At 35.7% G+C, this 22,861-nt stretch overlaps 2 protein-coding genes across 5 annotated transcripts in view; one reads left to right on the forward strand and one right to left on the reverse strand.

Moving 5' to 3' along the window:
* Positions 1-22,861, reverse strand: part of ARL13B (ADP ribosylation factor like GTPase 13B) — a 42,742-nt gene that overhangs the window by 17,480 nt on the left and 2,401 nt on the right. For all 3 annotated transcript variants that reach the window (XM_026842290.1, XM_026842279.1, XM_026842300.1), the window contains exon 3: positions 20,522-20,771. In XM_026842290.1, the coding sequence (XP_026698091.1) occupies positions 20,522-20,771 (250 nt within the window). The remainder of the gene's footprint in view (positions 1-20,521; positions 20,772-22,861) is intronic.
* Positions 284-19,750, forward strand: STX19 (syntaxin 19). 2 transcript variants are annotated; one of them, XR_003397749.1, is made up of 3 exons: positions 284-529; positions 10,042-13,538; positions 16,915-19,750. XR_003397749.1 is itself a non-coding variant. In XM_026842314.1 (2 exons), exon 2 carries the CDS (start codon positions 10,127-10,129, stop codon positions 11,003-11,005), a length of 879 nt encoding a protein of 292 aa, XP_026698115.1. In that variant the 5' UTR covers positions 284-529; positions 10,042-10,126; the 3' UTR covers positions 11,006-19,750. The 2 variants fall into 2 exon arrangements, 1 of the variants encoding a protein (XP_026698115.1); XM_026842314.1 differs by having other exon boundaries at positions 10,042-19,750.

Below are 22,861 nucleotides of genomic sequence, written 5' to 3' on the forward strand. Positions count from 1 at the left end.
TGGTGTGGGTTTTTTGTTTTTTTTTTCTTTTCAGGCAAATGCATTAATAGATCAATGACCTACCCTTGTTTCTTTTTGCCTTTGTGCTTCAGTGTAGAACACAACCCCTGAGCTTACACTTGTGCTCCATAGGTAGGCAGTGCTCCACTTCCAGCTTACAAAGCCTCCGTCTAGGGAGCTGCTCCTTAGACACTTCCTGATACTGGGCAGCTCCAGCACCGATCCGCCTCTCAGCAAGGCTGGGTTTCAAACAGGCAGAACCAGATTCCCCAAGTAGAAAGCAATCAATTTGCCTGTCTACTGCAGTTGCAGAAGTCAGCTTCTCTCTCACACCACCGCTCTTCAAGATGAACCCCTGGAAAACTATATAAGAACTAGAAGCGGAAGGCAGGCAGAAAATAATGGATGCCACCCAAAACACATTACTTAGGCAAATATTTGAAACAATGTTTTTCAGATTATACTGAAACAACCTCAGGAGTTCCTCTCTAAAGGATAAAAGAGAAAGCCACCATCACAGGATTAATAGGTAAAGACTTTTCTTTTACTTAATGTTTATAAAGTTGCAAATATCAGAAAAAGGCTGTGTAGTGTGGTTTAGAACAGAAATGTGCCTAAGTGTCAAGACATACAAATAATGGATCTTTACTCTGCAAAGAACTGGATATTTCTCTGGGTGAATATAGTCTCAGAGCTCTACTGCTCATGCACAAGAATGCTAGGTTTTGAGGCAGTTTTATGCATAAAACACATATTATTTAGAGAACACGTCAGAGTTATCTTAAAGGGTAGACCTTGATTTTAATTTTCCAAGTCAGTAGAACTTCATTATATAGCAATTTTTCATGTTTAAAAAAACTGTAGGAGGTATACATATCAAAACATAGCTGAAAGCCCAGGAGAGTGTCTGTTGGTTTATCACATTAAGTTTGCTGCGTAAGAAGATTTCATATATAAAAAGGTGCTTGGCTTATTTCAGTTTCACATAAAGTATATTTGGAACCTTAGTGTAGCAAACTTACGTTACGCAAGAAATAAAGAAAAGGTAGGCACCAACTGTTTCTGTATCATGACGGATTTTTTTAAGCAACTAGAGAGCTTCTGAACTTTATTTTAAGAGTCATGGGAAACAATGTGGAAAGGGAGTGTATGTGTGCATTGGCACAACTGACATCTACAGTTGAGTAACATTATTTCTCTTAGAAGTTAGAAGATATGCCAGAGAAAAACAAAGCCTGAATGCAAACTATGTGTGTTCCTTGACCCGATTCTAAAATGTAAATTACTAAGCAAAGAGGAAAAAGAAAAAAATAATCAGTATTAAAGTGTACTTTACAATCCAAAAGATTTGGTAAAAAAAATCCAGTATGAAATGGACACAGTTGTATTTCAGCTATCATCAAAAATCCAATAAGTGTTACAGAAAAGGTTTATTTCGGAAAAGGGTATTTTGTGTAAGGGTATGTGCACACACGTGTGTTCTTTTGCAGACTTGGAGGTTTTTTTAATATGCTGTTACTTTCCAATATACGCATATCCCTCCACTTGTGTGGGATTCTCATACAGTAACATAACAGTGAAAATTAAATACTGCAGAGGGTACACACTGGGTGGGGTAATCTCTAAAAGTGTGTCGGAGATGGTGCTTTTGGGGTTCAGTTTAATCAGAGTCAGCTATCACAAACCCAAAATTTTGGGTCAAACCTGCATGGTGGCCATCAAAATTAAGGAAGAACAGAGCATCCCTGAGGTCAACATATTACAGTATCAGAACTATCAACATGATTAAAAGCAACTTTAGGAAAGTGTATCTTTATGAGAATGATTTATCTAAGATCAAGACTATTTAAAAATATTTAAAAGCTTTTAACTGCACTGAAATAATCCAAATGGTGGGTGTTAACAGAGCTTAAACTACATTCTTCTTTAGCACTCTAAGTACCTGTGCCTTCTGGGTTGACAACAATGACAAACACATCAGTACCTTTTTATCGATTGACTTTAAATAAGATGGCTTATTTCATTTCTTTAGTGTGTTTTTCATGCCTTCAATTCTTAAGCAAAACAATTCTTTGAACATTACAGTAAGCTATAATGAAAAACTGGTGAATAAAGTGCTACAAGATTACTGCCCGCAAACATCAATTAAGAGTTTTCTTTCATGCAGTTGCAGGGAGATAAGAGACATTTCTCTAATTCAACCTTTTCCCTAAACAGTTCCTCCAGGTCACATTTAAATAAGGATATTTAGAAATAAGATTGAAAACTCATCTTGTTTATAATATCTCTAGGCAACTCTAGAGCAACTTCATTCTCATACTACCTGTTGAAGTGGTTACAAGAATGTCAGCACTTACAATTTGTTTCATTTTGGTTAGGTGGCCTCATTCTTACCACAGGTCTGAATCATATTCCTATTTACCAAAAACATATTTCTCTGACACGCTCTGCTCTGCTATCAGTTTAATCATACCTATTGATCAAATAGGCTGCATACAAAGAGATGTCTCAGCTCATATCAAGCATATCATGTTCAGCTTCCAGATGTGACAATTCAAAAGCAATGACAATAAATATTGCCATATATTTTGTATGAGATTTAAAAAAATATAAATATGAATTATTTTCTTATATTCTATTTCATCTTGATATACCAATAACTAGGCAAACATTGAAGTTATTTAGTCAAAGTTGCCTATAAAATCAGTTTTTAAAAAAGCTGCCTGTAAATCCTTACATTTATTACAGGTGAGTTTCCAAGGCTGTGGTACATAGCTATATGGTCTGACAAAGATGAAATGGGAATGTAAAGTTTGTGGGATGTTGCACAGTACAAATTCTGAGCCTTCAGTTGTACTGTCAAGAAGACAAAAATCTTGAACTGATTTATAGCAATACAAAGTCATTATCTAGGAGTTCAAACTATATCTCCTATTAAATGGAAAGAATTTCACCTGTCCTCTAGCCTGTTGCAGCCCTTCCACTTGCTCCTAATTTATTTTCAAATACTGCTTTAAAATATATCAGTACTTGGACCTTAAATTTGTGATCTTTTGGCAGAGGAGATTATAATTTTCCTTCTGGATTTCTGTAACCTATAGGTGGCCATCATATTTGTAGCATCTAATTAAGTGAAGATGCTGATTTCTATTATTATTCTTGCTAGAAATAAATAAGCTGAGGTATCTACAATGTATACGTTTATTTCTCTCTACTGCTCATTTCTGAGGTCTAAGTTGAAAAAACCACCATCAAAACATTAAGTAAATTCTTCAGTTTTACTTTTTATCAAGGGATAATCCATTTCCTTAACAATTACAGAGAACAATCTACACACTAACTGACTTGCAGGGTGAGATCATTGTTTTGTCAGTCAGGACTTGTGTAGGTGCAGCATGTGTCACGTAACTGTGACTTATGTCAGTGCAAAAGCATGAACTCACCACCTTCCACTACCCAAAGTATCAGTAGGGAACATGAGAACTGCTATCTGTAGACACAGAAATGGTCAAGCCTTCCACATCTGCACACATTCATAACGAAGGTTCCAAAACTGCAAGCAACAATCTCAGATTTGCCACTGGTTCACTGTGCATCTCTGAACCAAATACTTCATAAAATAACAAAACCTCCACATTTTTTCTAATTGGAATGCGAGAGAAGTACTGACAGCTGTAGAGATTTCAAAATATGAACACTTGTAACATAGATGATTCACAAAGTGCTGTACTCTCCCACTCCACTAATGCTAAAGTCTATACCTTGTATTATTCCCTTCTCTTCTCTCTCAGGATTCTTTCCCATATCGTACCACACAGTCAACACAAGACAGCTACATCTCCTACAACATGTTTGTGTTACAGATTTCTCGCCAAACACCCAACATCTGAATTATTCTAAGTAACTAAGGTTCATTTTTCCCCTCTACATCTCCCTTAAAGGGTTTACTCCAGCAGCATGATTTGGTTACACTTTTCCAGCAACTTTGGACTCCTCATTATCCATCATATGAACTGTTTCATTTCATTTCAATCTCACATTTTCACTCTGTCAGAATTTCTCCACCTCCCATGATCTATTTCACACTAATGAGAGAACTCCCAGGCTACCTTGCTTCAAATGCAGCACTTCTATGCTTCTGCATACTGGTCATTTTGGTTTCACTAGGTAGCCTTTTGGCAGTTCTGAGGAGTAACATTGTCTCAAGGGGACAAGCAATCAGTATTCCCTCAATGTTAGGCAGTAGGTAATGCCAGAAGTAATGTGCTAGAGGTTATTTCCCAGAAACAAAGACTGACAAATACAAATGACCTTTTATTTTTTAATATTAGGAATGAGATATCCATGAGCACTTAAATCACCCATGCTGAAAATGTTACTTATTTTGTATATATACTGATACAATTTAGCTACCTTCCACATATAAGGTCATCTTTTCTTAGGCTCATAACCAGGGAAAGCTCTCTCTGCCTTTGGTATTTTCCTGTTGAACCACTCCCACACTTCCTACACATAGAAACTTGACTTTAGAACTATTTTTAAATATGTTTTTCCACGGACTTATCATCTTAAAACAGAGATGCTTTAAGAGGGCATTTTCATCCAACCACCATGCTGTGTGATAATCCTTGGTTTAAGCATGTTTGTTTACAGAGTATTTAAGTTAAAGGAAACATTTTAAACAAAGGAGAAAATAAACATAACCTGTAGCAAAATTGCTTACTTTAGTTACTTAAGATACATCTTTGGGTAATAGGGAAAGATGCCAAAACACCATCAAACAAGTTCCTGCTTTTCTTGTGAGAACACGTGAGAGAGCACAGTCTTTGGAGCAAACTAAAAATTCAACTCAAGCCCCTAGTTTTCGCCACAGACTACTGTAAATATCTTAAACTGTAGGCATTGAAATGGTGTATTTGTCTCACTAATTTTTTGTTGTTAAACTTAAAACACTTAAAGCAGTAAACAAGTTCCAGACCAGAGTATGACTCCAAACATTAATCAGATTTATTGTGCTCAAAAATAACAGTTATACAGGTTTGTTGGCACCATGTAACAGAGCTATAATGCAACTTGACAAAAAAAACCAAAACCAAAACCAAAACTTAAATTCCTTTGGGACATAGTGCCTGAAAGTATCCTCTACCCAGTGTCCTTAACTGATTTATAACTAAGAAACAAGAAAACAAACTGACCGTTATTTTTGTTTCAATCATTAAAAAAAAAAAAAAAAAAAAAAAGAACACAGATTGTACGTCTCCAAGAGCTCTTAAAGAGAGTTCTGTCCCTTGATTGTCTACAAGTCATCTTCTCTTAGTGGACCACAGTATGTTAAAATGAACATAAGAAGGCATTCAAATTGCATCAAAGATCAAAATCAGAGCCTTTTGTGTCAGACATTTTAATGAAGGTGCTGAATAACCAAGAAGTAGTGAAAAAAACTATAGAATTTAAAATAAACAGAAGGTTTTGGTAAGTCAGCAGGTGTGGAAGAAATAAAACAATTGATCAAAGTCAAAAAAGAAGCCATTAAATCTAATCACAGCCATAACAAGAATTCCATATGATCAACTTATTTCACATATCCATTTATGCCTTTTAACATAATGCAGCCCAAATCTCATTTTTGGATGTAGGCTCCCTGTTTACTGGGTCTACTGATAAGTTATATAGCTGGAAGAATATTCTATATGGCTGCTCTGAAATCAAGAAATAGGACCTTTCCACTTGCCTTTTTTTTTTTTTTTTCCTTTTTTCCTCCATAAAAAATGGAGAAGATAATATAAAGATAATATAAAAATTTTCATTTCATTCAAATTTATTATCTTCAAATTTAAGACATACTTTGTCATCATGACAGATTAATAATGGTGGTCCAGTCATCAGGATCTATTATTCCCCTAGTCAATGTGCTGAGGTAATTGTCATTATAAAGACTTTCTCAGCCACATATGTCACCAGTTTGACTGGAGAGATTCGTAACCCTGATGAGCAACACAGTAAAGTTATCAGAAGGCAAAAATTCTTGCAATACCCTTAAAATGTATTTGACAAGGATGTGAAAATTGCACTTCTGAAGCTGTCAACTATATATAACTATATACAAAGATGCCTACCAGAACAAAAAATACAAACTTAATCACCAGTGGATCTGCATGATGAAAACATTGTGAGGGGTGGGGAGGGAAGCCTTTCTAGAAAATAAGGTATGCCAGACTGACCAGACTGAAATGCTGAATGTGCGTTCCTACTTTTTCTCCTCAAATACATGTATGAAAGTACATGTATGAAAGTAATCCTTGAACTCTGAGCACAACTTAGCTACTGGACAAAACTGAGCCCAATTCTTCCTCCTTTCCCTTCCTTACCTCTGTCACCTCCTCCCCAAATCCATCCTGTAGCCCTGTCTGCTCTTTGGCTGTTTTCAATCTTACATTGCTTCTAAGTGTGAACAGAGAAGGCACAGTGCTACAAGCTTGACTAAATTATTGCAGGCATATTATTAGAGCAACTCCGTTTTTAACTCCATCTTTTATTAAAGACTGGCTAGCAGCTTGTGATTCCAGCTCCAAACATAGGGTTTCAGCATCAGTAACAGTTCAGATAAAAGACTACAGAGCGGCATTTATGACTGAGAAATGACTAGAAACATAAGCAATCCTCACCAATGCTCTTCAGATTTACAGGTGCAAGAGCAAGGCCATTTCTAAACATAGTCAATAATTTGAAGCAGCAGTTTAACAAGATAATGCTTTCCCATTCACTGATTTGCTTTGCCTTTAGTACAGTCAGTCTCTTAGGTGTCTGAACCCAAATTTTCCAAGTGTTGATGAATAAAAAAGTCTGATGATGATGTGCTAGGCTGTGCTTCTTTATCACTTCAGAACAATCACCTTTTAAGATCTTTTTCTGAATGTAGGGGACACACTAAGTCACTGCAGTGCTTTCAGTCCACATGTTCCATTTACTCAACCCTAAAAGAACAGGCATATTCTCCCTCTATTGGCAAAAACTTCAAGGAAATAGATCTTTCATCTCAATCAAAAGAACAACAGGATGTGCCCCTATACATAAACACAAGCATGTAGGACAACAACAAGGACTCAGTATATGAACAAAGCTTGTTCTGGAACACTCAAGAAGTCAACCTCACAATTTTCCAAGGTTATCTTTGTCATGAAGACATCCTTATTTATTTGAAACCAGCATGCATTTCAGTTGCCAGTATAATCAACCACATTTATTGGCAAGCATGTTCAGTGTCAGGTTTTGAAGGCAAGCCCGATAGGATATCAGATATGAAACGAGAGTTCACTTGCTTACATTCCAGTATTTAGTTAGATTGATATTTAAAAGAGAAAAAAAAATATTCCATTAACAGCATCCTAAGTATTTTCTGCTTACTTCTTAGCAATTTGATACATGAGAATATTTACAGATATGCAATTTGATACATGAGAATATTTACAGATATGCAATTCTGTTGTTTTGGTTTTGTTCCCCAAAGGAATACAGCTATTTCAAGACCAATGCCCCCCAAACATTGAAAATTAGATGTCAATTGTTAACGGATACACAAATTGAAGATGAAGCTCATTATTGTTCTTATGCTCCTCTGTTTAACTTACTTTCAAACCACAGAAGATATGAAAAATTGGTAACTGCCCTTTTGAAAAACTGTACTGTGTTCTGAAGGAGTAACTGAATGACTGCATGCATATTTTAGACTTTTTCAGTAATTACCTGCATTCTCTTAGGTACAAGAAAGTCTTGCCACCTCACATCATTAAGCATTAACAGCGCCCTTAGAACTTGCTTTTAATCACAGACTTGTCAAGCCATGCTAAATTAACATGGGTCAACAGATGTGTTAGGCTATACTAGAACACATTTTCTGGTCACTTCTCTGAAGCCTTGTTTAGCGCTCCTAGTTCCTTTCACATGCCCCAGGCTGAACTTTCCCTGTGGCAGTCTCCCTCATGCCAAGCAAATCTGAAACATTCCTAAAGAATGTTATCTTGAAGAAATTGCTTGACTTCTGCTGCAGGAAGATACACAGCAAGTTAGGCAATGAAAAGGAATTACTGTAACAAAATTAATGCATGTTGCATTTTCCCCACTCCTAAGTAATCTTTCCAAATAAGCTACTTGGCAAGCTTGCCTGATCACAAGTCTCAGGACATTACTGTAACTTCTAATGACTGTAGGCTTTCTGGATCCTCTTGATGTGAATCGACAAACACTAAATTCAGATATTAAGGCATTAAGGGAAGAAAAAAAGCAAAGCAGTAAGGGAAATCCATGCTAGGGTAGACTATCAAGATTCTTTCTCACGATTGATCTTTGTAGCATTTCAAGTTTTGTTTTTCAGCTAATCCCCCTGCAGACAGCCAGACTTAAGTCTGTGGAAGACATGTTCACACTGTTCAACTCCATGACTTATATTATGCAAAAATCCATTTAGGGACTTTAAATATTCATAAGGGAGCAGAGATACCACAGCAGCATCATTTCAAGCTGTTCAGTGTAACAAAATTGTTTGCATATTGACAGGTTACTTGATCCTTTGCAGTTATTACAAAGGCATCCTTTTGGATATTATAAAGAAATACTACATTTGCTTAGTAAAAAAAAAAAAAAAATTAAAAAAATCTTCAGAATTGGGGTTTAAGAGGCACACCTATAAAACACTACTATTTCAGAAGACTGACCTGAAACCCCTGAAAACAGCCAAAAGATACTACTGTACTTTTTAACATTTACACTTGAACAGCCCTTTGAAAGACACACATTTGATTTAAACAGAAGATGCCTAAGTAAAAATCCCATAATCTTCTAGTCCTGAATATTTTGCTTTTTACTGAAATTTTCCATTCTTGATCAATATTCAAGGAAAATATTCACGTAGAGTTTGAGGAAAATACTTTCTTCCCTATAATTAAAAATAGTTGAATTTAGGTATCTATTTTTCTAAAACATACACAATAGAAACTTTCTCTTAATAATATCTCCATTATGACTTGCACAACAGCTAGAATAGAAAACAGAACTAAATCCACTTTTTATTAAATAAGAAACAGTACTGAATTGTATCCCACTATGGTGCACAAAGTATATTTGCATAAATTTTATGAAGGCTACAGATGACAATGTAAGAATAGATGACAGCAATCAAAAAAAGGCTTAGAAAATTTTCAAGATGCAACATTAGTGATATGGATCCACGTCTATAAAAATTCACACATTAAAACAAGTATTTTCATGTAAATTATTAGAGTTGTGTTGTGTTTTGCTTTAGAGTTAACTGCTCAGTTACTATCAGTTTAACTTCCCAGGCAAGTGAAGGCAATGAAAATGCAGAAAAGTTTTTCAGTGTGGCTAAACTAAAAGCCTAAAGTAGCTGATTCATGACAGAACACTGATTCACTAGACAGACTACCTCATAACCTCAAAAGCTGAAGTGTGTATTTCCTACTGAGAATCCAAAAATGGAGCAGCAGATTCACTTCTATGTCCACGAAGATTTAAAAGTTGATTCGTTTTCATCAAATAAGGAATTACAATAAAATAAGAATTTGAGTTACTCCTCTCTTCCTCCCCAAAATAAAAGTCCTCTCCACATGCTGTATTCGTCATTGTTCTAAGTTCTGGACCCTACACCACAAATGTACCACAAAAATGGACTTGGGCTGCAACATACTGTATGAGGAAAAAACACTATAGTGAAGAAGCTGAGTGGAGTCTGTTAATTGTGCCCACGTGAAGATAAATTAAAAACTTTAGGTTATGATTAAGTCCTACAGAAACTGGATTAAATGGTGGACTGTGCTGACACCACTTATCTTGTACACTTGCTCAGAATACCTACCACTTCCAATACATTGCCACATTTACTTTATTTTTGTGCGGAGGGAAGTAGCTCTAATCTCCAAAACTAATAAGTATACATATAACTGCTACATATAACTGCTAACTAATATGCATACTAACATAATATGCATATAACTGCTAACATTGATTGTTGTTACACTTTGATTACAGTGAAACAAGAAAAAAGATATTGGAGTTAACTCCCTGTATTGCAAGAGTGGGGAAAAAACTTGAACAAGACCTGAACACAAAAACCATGAGAGACCGCCTCCAAGAGCTTAAACTGAGAGCTAAGGAACTACAGATAGCTGGAGAAAACAATGGTGCAATTGTGCAAGAAGAGGAGCAGGAGGAGTTTGAACAGCAGGCCATTATTTATGAAAAAGAGCCCATAACTGAAAGGCACTTGCATGAAATCCAGAAGCTTCAGACTGAAATTAATAATCTGGTGGAGGAAGTTCATAAATTCAGTCAACAACAAAAAAGCCTAGTATCTTCAATGAGAAGATTCAGTGTTCTTAAAAAGGAATCTAACATAGCGAGAGAAATAAAAATTCAAGCAGAGCACGTACGAAAATGTTTGGATGAACTGTCAAAAACAGTAAAAAAAGCTGAAAATGAACATGGGCCATCACGTGCCACAGTAAGAATTCTAGCTTCTCAGCACGCTTTCTTGTCCCAGCGTTATCTAAGTGCTATGGTCTCATACAATGATGCTATAACTGCTAAGCAAGAGAAATGCAGAAGATTTATTGTCCGTCAGCTGGAAGTAGCTGGTAAAGAGGTATCTGAGGAAGAAGTCAATGACATGCTCCAACAAGGAAAATGGGAGATTTTCAATGAAAATCTACTCACTGAAGTCAAAATAACCAAAGCTCAGCTTTCAGAGATTGAACAGAGACACAAAGAACTAGTCAGTCTGGAGAATCAGATCAAAGACTTAAAGGAACTTTTTATCCAGATATCAATTCTGGTGGAGGAGCAAGGGGAGATGATCAACAACATTGAAATCAGTATGAACAACACTCAAGAATACACTCAAGTATCTAAAGAAAAATTCGGTCTTGCAGTCAAGTATCGAAAAAGAAACCCTTGCAAAGCAGTATGCTGCTGGTGTTCTCCATGCTGCAAATGACAAAAAAAATAAACTGTTTAAGATACCAATGGCTCCTAGTAAGTAAACTGATCTTGTAAGGGAGCCTCAGGACCCCTCAACTGCTTCATTTTTCTTCTCCTTTCCCCTTCCACAGAGCTCTCAGGAAAAACTGCATCTGTTTTTCCAGAATTAGAAGAATGAAAGAATTTTATGGTTTTCACAGAAACACATGAACTAGGGGAAAGGATCAAAGGACACAAGTGACAATTTTTTGTGGTTTTTTGTTTTGTTTGCACCACAATGTGGCAACAAACTACCTGTTATTTTGGGAAGCATTGAAAATATTGTTAAATCTCAAAGACAGTATTCCTAAGAATGGCTTAGTTACCTTTTGCAAAATAATAATTAGTGGTTTTAATTGCCTTATGTTTTTTTAGCACTCATATTTACTTGGGTCAAATTCCAAGGTTTTTTTTCCAGGAACCTGAAATTATACCCCAAAAAAAGTCTACACATAAAGCAGACATTGTTAGTAAACCAAACAAGAAGTCAGGAAACTGTTATCAGGAGTCTTTCAATACTACCTCTATAGGAAAAGTTACTTACAGGCTTACTTACCTACTTAACACCAAGAAATAACGCTCATATTATAGTAGGATAGTGTGCACTGTCTTATGGAATGTAAAACAGACATTGCGTTATTTACTTTAATAACACCCTGCTGTATTTCTTACAGATAGGTGTCGAGCTGATATTTTCTGACCACATTAAAGATCACTAGCAGCAGAAGACCACATCACCAAACCTACAGGGACATTTGTTAGCAGTCTGCGGAGAAGCCAAGCATTAGTAAACTGTCACAGAGATATTTACATTATTCAAATACATAGGCAGACCCCTACGAGATAAGGATAGGGGAATATGATACTTTATTACAGTGATAAGACATTCTTACTGCTGTCTAGCTTATCTAAATATGCAGTTGCCTCTGCAGTCTCACTTTCACTAGTACAAAAATGAAGGAAAAAAAGGTAATAAAAAATAGAACTCCCTCCTTATAAAAATAAACATCATCTAGAAACAGAGAATTATTTAGGTTGGAAGGAACATCTGGGGGACATCCAGACCAACCTCTTATTCAAACTCTTGCTCAAAATCAAGACAGGAATTCCCCTGGTTGCAGCTCTTGTCCACCACTTCTCACCCTACCCCCACACCTCTGAGAAGAGCCTTGTTCTGTTGACTTCACAACAAATGCAGCTCTCCGACTCTCCTCATCTGTCACATGCTCCAATACCCAAGCAGCACGGACTCACTATAGTATAATTGCATTTGTCTTCATGGTCTTCTTGTAGTGGGAAGTCCAGAACCGGACACTGTATAGGACACGCATTTATTTGTACTACTACAGAAGTGGCCAGAAGAACTAGTTGAGGGTTTCTAGAACTCTACATAGCTCCATGTATTCTGCTAAGTGTAGAAACCTAGGATCCTTATGAAAGAGCTGAATTATCAAGACATGATCTATAGCACTACTTTATTTTGCAGCAGCACTTATTTCTACAGTGAAAAGAAACAAGTAGATGCAAAGTGCTTCTGCTTTCCATAGTCCCAATGGTTGGTTTCTGTCCTGTACCAAATCCCTTTTGGAGCTGAATGAGAAATAGTGCTCTAATGCAATTTCACAGAAAATAACAATGTAACTGAGATAAAAAAGTGACTTCCAAAAAGAAAAAAATACAACCACTAAAACCAAACACCAAACCAGGAATATATTTCTGAACTCCTTTATGCTGTGCAAAGACACAATCAATATCGCTATATCTGGACATAGTCAGAGAAGTCAGAACAAACTGCACTGCAATTCTGCAACTAGACGTCCTTAATTACATCTAGTGGAAAAAAATTTAAATCGATCTACTATCAAAAGGCACTACTGATTTTTTTCCAAATTGCAATATTTATAAATAGTTGCATTCCTTCCATCCAAGCTTAAAATTGCAACTGAAATTAACTGCTATCAAAGTACAATCAGATGCCTGAACCTTAAAGTGAAGATTATTTACACAGTAGCAACAAAAAATAAAATTAGACAATGACTCCACTGATACTATTCCATTAAATAATTTCCCTTAACTGTTACACATATGGAAGCTACTTTACATTCCAAGGGCAGAGCAGAAACTAGGCAATAAGCAATCCAGAGAAAAAAAGTTATGGCTAACATGATCTCTCATATATGCATATGTATGTATATAAATGTAACACACAGAAACAATCACTCCACAGAAACACCATCACATCTTCTTTTCCTGATTACACTTTAAAAAAAAAAACAAAGGTACATAACTGATAGCCCTCCCTTCTCTCCTGGTTCCCTAAAAGGAAAGCATTATGGTACTTCTGTGAAGTATTACTGCAGCCAGCACTGACAGAAGAGAAAACCAAAATACACTACCTGTTTACACAGCATCCCCCATGCAGGAGTGTTCACACAAGCATCCTTATTTGAGAGAGAAATGTGTTCCTGGGCTAGTCCTTCCTCTTCACACAACAGATATGTTTCTTTGAAGTAAGCATGGTCTTGTTAAAACAAAAGCTGTACTTTAAATCCTGGAATAAAACTCACGTTTCACTAGTACTCAGGAACATGACCACCTATCCATACACAAGTAATTCAAGTAGTTTTCAGCTGTATATTGATTAGAAAATGGCAAAACAGAAACATACTTAACACACTGCAGAAGAACAAAGAGTGAAAACCAGAAAGACTTGTGGAAAGCTTTCTCTTAATATGAGGTGCTATTAACCGAAAGTAAATATATTAGCTACAAGTTACACTGACATCATGAGAATTTGGTATTGTGCATTCAAAATGATTAACAGCAGAAATTTTGCAGTAATCGTTAAAACAACTTTCCAGCGTTTTTTTAATTACATAGTTATGCAGAAGAGCCAACAAATTAAAGTAGAGCTGCTAGTGTTCTAATGTGAAATATTAATAGCTATAATTCCTCATCACCAAAATAACGGATAGAAGGTAGCTTTCTACTAAAAAAAGAATACCTGCCCAGCAATCTCTCTGGTATAAAAATACCAGCCCTAGGACATGGACTTGTATTTCCTCTTGCAAGTGTTTCATGTAAAACAAACCAAAAAAAAAAAACAACACAAAACCACAAAAACCCAAACAAAGGCAATAATAATCCCAAACAAAACCAGTATTTGCCTACATAACACAAAATGTAAGTATTCCTTTCTCAAAATATTCTAGAAGAAAATTTAAACTTGCATACCTACATAAGTCTTGAGGATGCTGACAGAAGAATTGGCCCATGAACATAAGAACTGAAAGAATTCTTGTTTTCTACAACTCAATTTCCTCATACATAACAGACTGATTAACTACTTAAGCACTTAAGTATTAAACGAGGCCTACATGAGCAAAGCAAATATAAATTAAATAGTACAATGAAGTAAAAAAAAATGATAAAGTTTAATGTCTTCAAATAATCTGTACTGAGTCAATAACAGCCAATACCATCATCACTTTAGGAAAACTGTCTTAAAATGATACTGCGATACCTCCATAAGCGATGATAGATAATACGATGTCACAGTACCAGTTCAATTTGAAGAAAGTATCATACTGAAAAGTATCAGAACTCTTATATTCCCATATTGCTGTAATACAGAGTCTCTTGTACCAATCTTATGCCCACATTGCACAATTCAGCCTATTGTCTTTCCAAGCTACTTGGGGCCCCACTTCCCTCTGAATAGTGCTCAGGCTTGCTAACCATTTCTTTAGCAGGGAGGACAAGGAGCAAGAGTTTTCTTCCCCTTTACCTTTCTTCTGTCAGCAGTGTCTTCTTACCCCTGGCAAAAAGCAGAGTTGCCACATACGCGGTATACTATGAGATTAGGGCACACGATAATAAAATTGAATGGGACAGAAGAAGAGATGGCAAAGAGCAGACCAGCAACTCCAACTCTACTTTGTTCTGTAATGAAGGTTGCATCTCAAACTCTTCAGTAATGGCACCTGTTATTCATTGTGAAATGAGACCCATCTACCCATGATAATTCATGATGACATTTTCTAGCACACTTACTCACAGTATAAAGTTGATTATGAAAAAATACATCAGAGATGACATGCAGTGATTTTCAGAAAGGAGTGTTTCTTACCTTGGCAGATATAAAAATAGGAAAAATATTCTGGGGAAACATTCCGTTATTCAAAGAAACAATAGAAATAGTATATTTACTGGGAAAAGATTTTATTTAAAAAACCTCAGGTTTTATACTTTTTTCTTAAAGTCACTTTTTCCAGAATAAACAACATACATTTCTTCTATTGGAAAGATTTTAAAGTATTTGTTGTGGATATAATTTTCCACATACTTCATGAAAGAACTGAAGGCCTCATTTGCACACCTCCCTGTACATTATGATTAAAACCCTTTTACTGCACACATCACAGTCCTAGCTGGACAACATACCCAAAATTGTTCTCCTACCTCTCCTCCCCTTCTTCCTCCAATTGCACAATTAATTTAGTTGCTCACCTGGATGATAAATTATAACTGCACTGTCTTTGGAAGTCTCTGTAACTACATAGTTAACGTCTACTATAACTACATAGTGCCAGAGAGCAAGCTCTGGCCTCTGGATAAAGTGTTGTGGACTAGCACCCATGTACACCGTTCGTAGGGAAGAGCTTCTGGAGATCCCCCTCTAGAGAGGACTGGTCACATCCACACTACAGCACTTGACCCCAATCTCTTGTGGCTGCATGTGACATCCCACTGGCCTGAGGAGTTAGATATATAAAATTACTTTTTCTAAAATTCAACATGTCCAAAATAACAATCAGTGCAATGCATCTCATGAAAGAACTGTTCATGATGGTATCATATGCTTAAAGTTTTGGGACAGCATGAGGGTTTGTAGTGTGCAAGACCTGCTGAAGCAGTGTTGGAGATCTATCCTGATTAGTATGAGCTGAAGTTGATATGGTCCACATCCTTATTATCTGACCAAACTACAGTGTTATGCAAACGTCCTCTCAGAAAGGGGGAGAACATGAAACTGTTTCTCTCCAAGAAGGAATAAGTGAACCAGCTGCCACATATACAGTATGACTTATTGTGGTGACAGCATCCAAAGAAAAACAAAAAAAGGGGGAGAGGGAAGGGATTGAATGACTAAATCTCTCAGTGTAGACAAACCACATAATTGCTGTGCTGTTCAAATTGGAAATAAAAAAGTTTAGTTTGTCTACTTTCATTAAGGACTGTGTGACAAATACTTCCAAGACTTTCCTGGTGACCAATAAGTGCATCACTGTTGAAGTTTTCTCCTATTCTTGGGTTTTTTTCTATGTGTTCTTTTTTGTTTTGGGATTGAAGTTTTACTTTGGAGGAGTTGGGTTTTGCTTGTTCATTTTTCTTTTTTTTAACAACTCCAACTCCACATCAGTAAATGAGAAAATCTCAAAACTGAATGAATCTACAGAGCATCGAACAAATATATAGAGCCGTGGACAAACCTTCCATCACATAACAGCAAACAACTGGAGAATGTTTTTATTTAAATTGTTGCTATCAGAGATGTTTTTACTGATGAACCAATCTCCATAGTTATAAACAACATTATCTTTTTATAGGAAGAAACATACATTTATCTAAATCAGAATATGTTTTCTTTCTTAAATCATTAAAAAGGAGATATATTTAAATAAAGGAACTTCATGATTCAGCATATATTTTACCCATTACCTCACATCAAAATTTGTTTACCTGAGCAGAAAAAGTGTTTTCCCCACTCCTTTTTTAGAGCATTTTTGCAAGTTAGCTCCTACAATAACCGTACTGCTGATCTCATACAGGTAGAAGAGAGAGAGCAAAATTGTTTTCATTTATTCACTTCACCTATTCTCAAAGGTGACAGACAGCACAGTACTTTGCTTGTCGCACCAAAACCAGACACAGCATGTGCTTACCCAGACAGAGAGGAAGTACTGAATGGAGGAAGGGAAGAGAAGGAAAAAGAGGGTAAGACTTCAGGAACTAGTGAGAAGTCAAAGTATGTAAAAAAAGGTGAGTATATCACGGAATGTGTTTATTCATTAGCACAGAGTTATACAAATTATAAATACATTCCTCTTGGAATTATTATTGAACAACTAATTTTCCAAAAGCATTCAACAACAGCACTCCTCTTAATCCAAATCCTAAGAACTTTACAAGTAAATAAAGATGAAAGTTCCAGTAAGCATTAATTTACCTAACAGGGAATGCAACTTCTGTTTCAAGTTCTTCTTTTATGTATGATGAGGTTGTCCATGGTATAAAGGCAAATTAGGAAGAGAACTCTCAACAGATCAGAATTCTTGTCTAGAGGCAAATTCCCGCTTCTTTACCATTGCTACCACTCCAGTATCACTCTTTTCCAAGTTTTATTAACTAACAAGGAAAATATTGCAAAGCACAGGAACAAATATGATATTGCCAACCTGATAACTGGAATGTTCCTTTACAAATACACGAAATGAATTTTCTGATGAGCAATGGTGTATTTCAAAGGTCCATCTTAGCTACCAGTCATGAAGATTTTATTTTCCCCCTAAACCAGCTGGCAAGATTAGTTTTGTCCAGATAGATGAAAGCCCATAAATGCAAAAGAAAAAGGTAATTCTGTATTTTTGATTATTGTCTACCAGAAGTGCACAAAAGGAAAAAAAAAAAAAAAAAAAGGCATAACCAGCAGGTTATTTCAAAGACAAGCAAATGCTAGGTACACATAATGACACACCTGATACTGCATATATACTGCTGCCTTCAAAAACTAGAATGGACTTGCATCCAGTCTTAGAGCATACCTGCATATACTTCATTGTACCAGATGCTGCATATGGCACAAATTAGGGTAAATAACATTAGACTAAAATCAGTGCTGATTGTTGAAGTTTTTGGTCATTGGTTCAATCTACGCTTAAAAAGAAACATGAATATCTATTTCAATTGTTTCATTCTGATCAGGTCACCAATACCTCTTTCATCATTCTTCAGCACAGACACACTTTGAAGTTACAGCTTGCTCCTTTTCATTCCTTTAGAGTTTAGGTTCTTTTATTAGCTTTTAAGATGATAATTGGTAATTAATAAAACATTAATTAGTGCTTTGTATTTAAGCATAAAAAATAACATAGTAGAGAAATCTATGCACTAACAGACATCAGAGAATAAACAAATTACACCTGTTTTTCTGCTTCTCGCTGTTTATTTCAAGTGCTGGAAGAAAGACATACACTTGTGGAGTGTGGAAATCACAGAGAAGGAGTCTCTCTCCTCTGGCATGAAATTAGAACAGTATTCTATTAAAAGAGAAATAGATTGTGCTCTGCACTGCAAAAGCATGGGAGAAAGGAGAGTTACTTAAAGTAAACTTCACCTTTCCTGGATTTAATACTCAGAGGTCACTTCATTGTTTTCAGTAAATACTGGCCTTCACACATACATGCACAGACTAAAATGCACTAATTAGAAATTTAGCAAGGTATTAGGGAACTTATTGCTACGTGGATACCAAATATCTTATAAAAATACCCAAGCAAACAAAAAAACAAACAAAAGCTGAACATCCTTAGAAAAGGAAATATCAAAAAAGGACAACTTTCACCAAAAATTTGGAAATCTGCTGTTTGCTCTACTCTGCATTTGACACATTTTCATTTTTCAGTTTTAGGGACTCAAAAGAAAAATGTTGATGCCACAGAACTCTTATTTGGCAAGTGTAAGTGATGGGGATTTGCATCTCCAACCAAAGGCATCTTCAGGGAAGGAAGGCGCATGGGACCAGTTTAAATCACATTTGCTAAGGACTCTATTTCCATACCACAAACACCAGGGTTTACTGACCAAGACTTCCTGCTTCACAACTTGCAGACTTCACAATGTAAGAACTGTTTCAAGTACTGGAACAACTTCTAGGGTTTACATGATGTAAACATGCCAAGAGTAGCACAGCTACGCTATGAACACAGACACCAAACAGAAAGCAAAGACAATTCAAGAAAGAATTCAAAACTAGAGACGGCAGGCTCATATAGGGAGCATAAAACAAAGAACTACTGGATCCCTCCACATAACTGGAACATTACAAGAACAAATTCTGTTCAAAGGCTTGAGGCTCAATCAATTAGAAGGCAATACCATCAAACAGTTTAGTTACCATTAAACTCTCTGCAGGTACAGACAGCCACCCAAATAAACTCTATTATGGGATTAGGGCACAGAGATTTCTATGAAAATAACCCTAAAGTTGCATTTATTTATAGAAACACGGCACAGCTGTCAACTGTCACAGTTGCATGTGCAGAACAGGTTTGAGTTTAACTAGCTGCATTAAGTTGGTTTTATTGCCTTCCCTGTAGTAATGACATTCACATAGCAAATGTAATTTAAAATCTAATCTATTTTTCAACTTCTAGACCATTAGCTTGCTGAACTACACTCGATGAAAAAAACTAGCCAGTTTCACCCTCAAACTGTCAGAGCATCACTACTTCTTAAGAAGCCTCTCCTCTTAGCTTTACAGATTCTTTACGATATAACAGACGTGTTGTGTATATACTGCATTATAGAGGTCTTATGTCCACCAGACATATTGTCCCGATAAACTGTCTTAAACTTCCATACTTTATAGTGTAGCTTCAAAAGGGTATTTATCCTCAAAGACCTTTTGTGTGGCTAATCTAATAAAATACGTTATTTCCAATACTTTACAAAACCTATTTTTTAAGCAGAGAAGTTCATTAATCTATCTGTTCTGTGACAGAATGTCTCTAAAACTTTTGCAACTTTAAGTTGGGAGATTTTTTTAATTAAAACACATGCACTGAAACAAAAGCACATGTCAAATACTATTAAAGTAGGCCTTCTTTAACTAAATTTTGCTAGTCATGTATCAGCAGCACCACCATGTGTTAAGTGAACAAGATACTTATTACTGAGAGATTACTGGTATTACAGAATATAATCGACCATTTATAGTTTAAGTAATTGATGTAGGCCTAAAAAGTGACAATATTTTTACACCATGTTGCCATGCCAAACTTGTAGTCTTCAACCATAGCATTTCAACTAATATTAGAATTTTAAAGGGTTAAAAAAAAACCCAACAACTTAGTATTTTTCCACTGCTAATGAAAGAGAAGAGAAATAAATATCCCTGGAAAGGACTAAATAAGATCTAATATCAGATGCAGTGAATGGATTCAGTGTATCACCGTCTACAACTCAAGAGGTAAAGACACACAGAAAGACAGAAAAGGCTTTGTTCACTAGTATGACATTGATTGGCATAAATACTTCAGAAATACTGTAAAATTAAATGTAATATTGCATAGTGTTAAAGTTCCAGTAGTATTAGTGTACTTTATACTTAAGTTTGTACTACATAAGGATAATACTTTTTTAGAAGGTGTATTGAAGGTTAAAATTTATAAAATTTCAGATTATTAGGAGAACATTTGTTAACATTACTTACACTAACACAGGTTTTCCTGATATTTTAGGGCTGTTTAAAACTTCTATCATGACTTGCTTTGTTTCTTCCATTCTTGCAATGTCACTGGAATCCACGACAAATATTACACCGTAGGACTCAGCATAGTAATTTCTCCAGATATTTCGAATTCGTTTTCCACCTCCTAAATCAAAGATGGTGACTTCAAAGCGTCCCTGTTTTAGGTCAACCTTGGAAAACCCAACTGTTGGAGCCATGTCTTCAGGAGACTCTGTCAGAGTTCAAAGAAGAAAGCCTTCAGTAAAAAGTGTCCTTAGTTATTTAGAGGATTTTACATTTTGACTTGTGAAGCAAAACTCCTATTTTAAAAACATGAAGCAAACCCTCCTTGTTAAGTGACACCATATTGCTAACCACATATTTTTTACATTAAAATTTTCCCTCTCCTCAGGTAATTTCAAATTAAAACACTAGTCTCTCAACCAGTTACTTTACATGAATTTAGATAGAAGCACTGGGACTGGGGACAGGGGTGAGAAGAGCCAAAAATGCAATATTTTTAATATTTAACACCACAGTTGAATTGCAGTGGTGTTTAGAGTACTGCAGTTTTTACTTTCCCCCTCATCACCAGCGCTCCCAATCTTCTGAACAGTTATACAGCATTTGCATGGTATTAATCCAAGTCTGAGAAGGAAAACAAACAAAACAGTTAATACATTATGACCTGGGAAGCCTTGTGCTCTGCCAAATTTATTTTTTATCCCTTATGGTTGTCAAAACAGCTTCACAAGTTCAAACCAAGGGCTGAGATTAAGCAACTGAAACCATGTTTTTTTGAGATGTAAACTATTTGATTCCCTTTATTCAAGAATAGGTTTTGGTCTTTGTTTTTTATTTTCTGTTTTTTAGTTTGCCATGCAATATAGCTTTATATTTAATACTTTTACTTGCTGTCTCCCTTTTTGGAGAGCAAAAAAAGAATGTACTTGCCTCACACCACTAAGCTGTCTCTGCAGGGGTGAGTTAATTGGATCTCTGCAACTTGGTAACACAAGGCAGGAGAAATAGATGTAAAATTCAGCTTGTTGAAAGGAAGAAATGAAGGCATGGTCTTTATCCCATTTTTTCCCCAGAATAAAAGGACTTTTAGAAATAACTGTCAACATTCAACTAATAGAGGCATTAAAATTGATTTTGAAACAGAATGGAAAGATAGATAATGAAATACTCATGTTTTCAGGGCAAAGATTCAGGAATATAAGGAATATTCATAATTTTATTCACACTTTAGCAAATCTATGAATTTACATACCATGCATAAACAGAAAGTCGAGATGGAGTCTCCAAGTCTGCCGAAACACTACTAAGTACACTCTTGTTATTACACAAGGTGAAAGTTATTTAGAAAAACAGTCCCACAAGGGGAAAAAAAAACCAAACTAGAGAACTCTTGTTTTCATAAGCACAAGTTTTATCTCAAATTATATCCTGCTTGCATGTGTCACTGGATGGTGGAAAGTACCCTCCAAAATCAAGTGGTCTCTTACTGAAGTATTTGCCTAGAAAATTGCCTGTGTTTTTCTGGTGATAAATAATGATATAAAGTATGTATCACTAAAACCATCCTTTATGTTATATATATACACACAGGCAATTTCCTTCTTTTGAACTTTTTCCTCATTAAATATACTTACAACACTGACTTTTATATAAAGTTTACTGATGTATGCGTGTTTCTGGTCACCTGAAAGCAATTTCAGCGCATGTACATAAGAAAAAAGAAAATCAGGTCCATTGATTTCTCTGATGTATACTAAGACATGAAACACATCATTAACTAGAATATTTTGTATCATTACATTAATTCAAAGTAATTATTAATTAGAGTGTGGTCTACAGTTTTCAGAGTTTCTGTCCTACATTTTCTTTTGCCTAAAGCAACTAATGGAGACAGACTGCTTGCTTGTAGCTACAATGTTCCTTCAGCTATTTATTAAACTACTGAAAAAAACCTTACTTTAGTCCAAAAACACACTATCACACTCATGAAATTTAAACAAGAACCCAGAACAGATTTTGTTGCAATTTACCATTTTACACAGTTAACAATACAGCGGTCAACTCAAGGCACATAAGCACCAAGGTACTCTGAACATTTGGTCTTCATGTTTACAAGATAATTAAAAACCTCTATGGACTAATTTTTCTCTGTCTTAATGGACTAAAGGCTCTAATGTTGCACGGTGCAACATCTTAAATAGCAGCTCTCTCCATACTATCTACCTTGTCTCTACCTCATACTGTTGCCTTTGAAAAAGATGTAGCAAAGTAGTAGCAACTTTAACTACCACTGACTTG

The sequence above is a fragment of the Athene cunicularia genome (genome assembly GCF_003259725.1).
Source record: "Athene cunicularia isolate RWA chromosome 1 unlocalized genomic scaffold, athCun1 chr1_part1, whole genome shotgun sequence".
NCBI lineage: Eukaryota > Metazoa > Chordata > Aves > Strigiformes > Strigidae > Athene > Athene cunicularia.

Excerpts from the sequence above, each read along its gene's own strand:
- STX19 (XM_026842314.1), top strand. The coding sequence starts at position 10,127 with ATGAGAGACCGCCTCCAAGAGCTTAAACTGAGAGCTAAGGAACTACAG.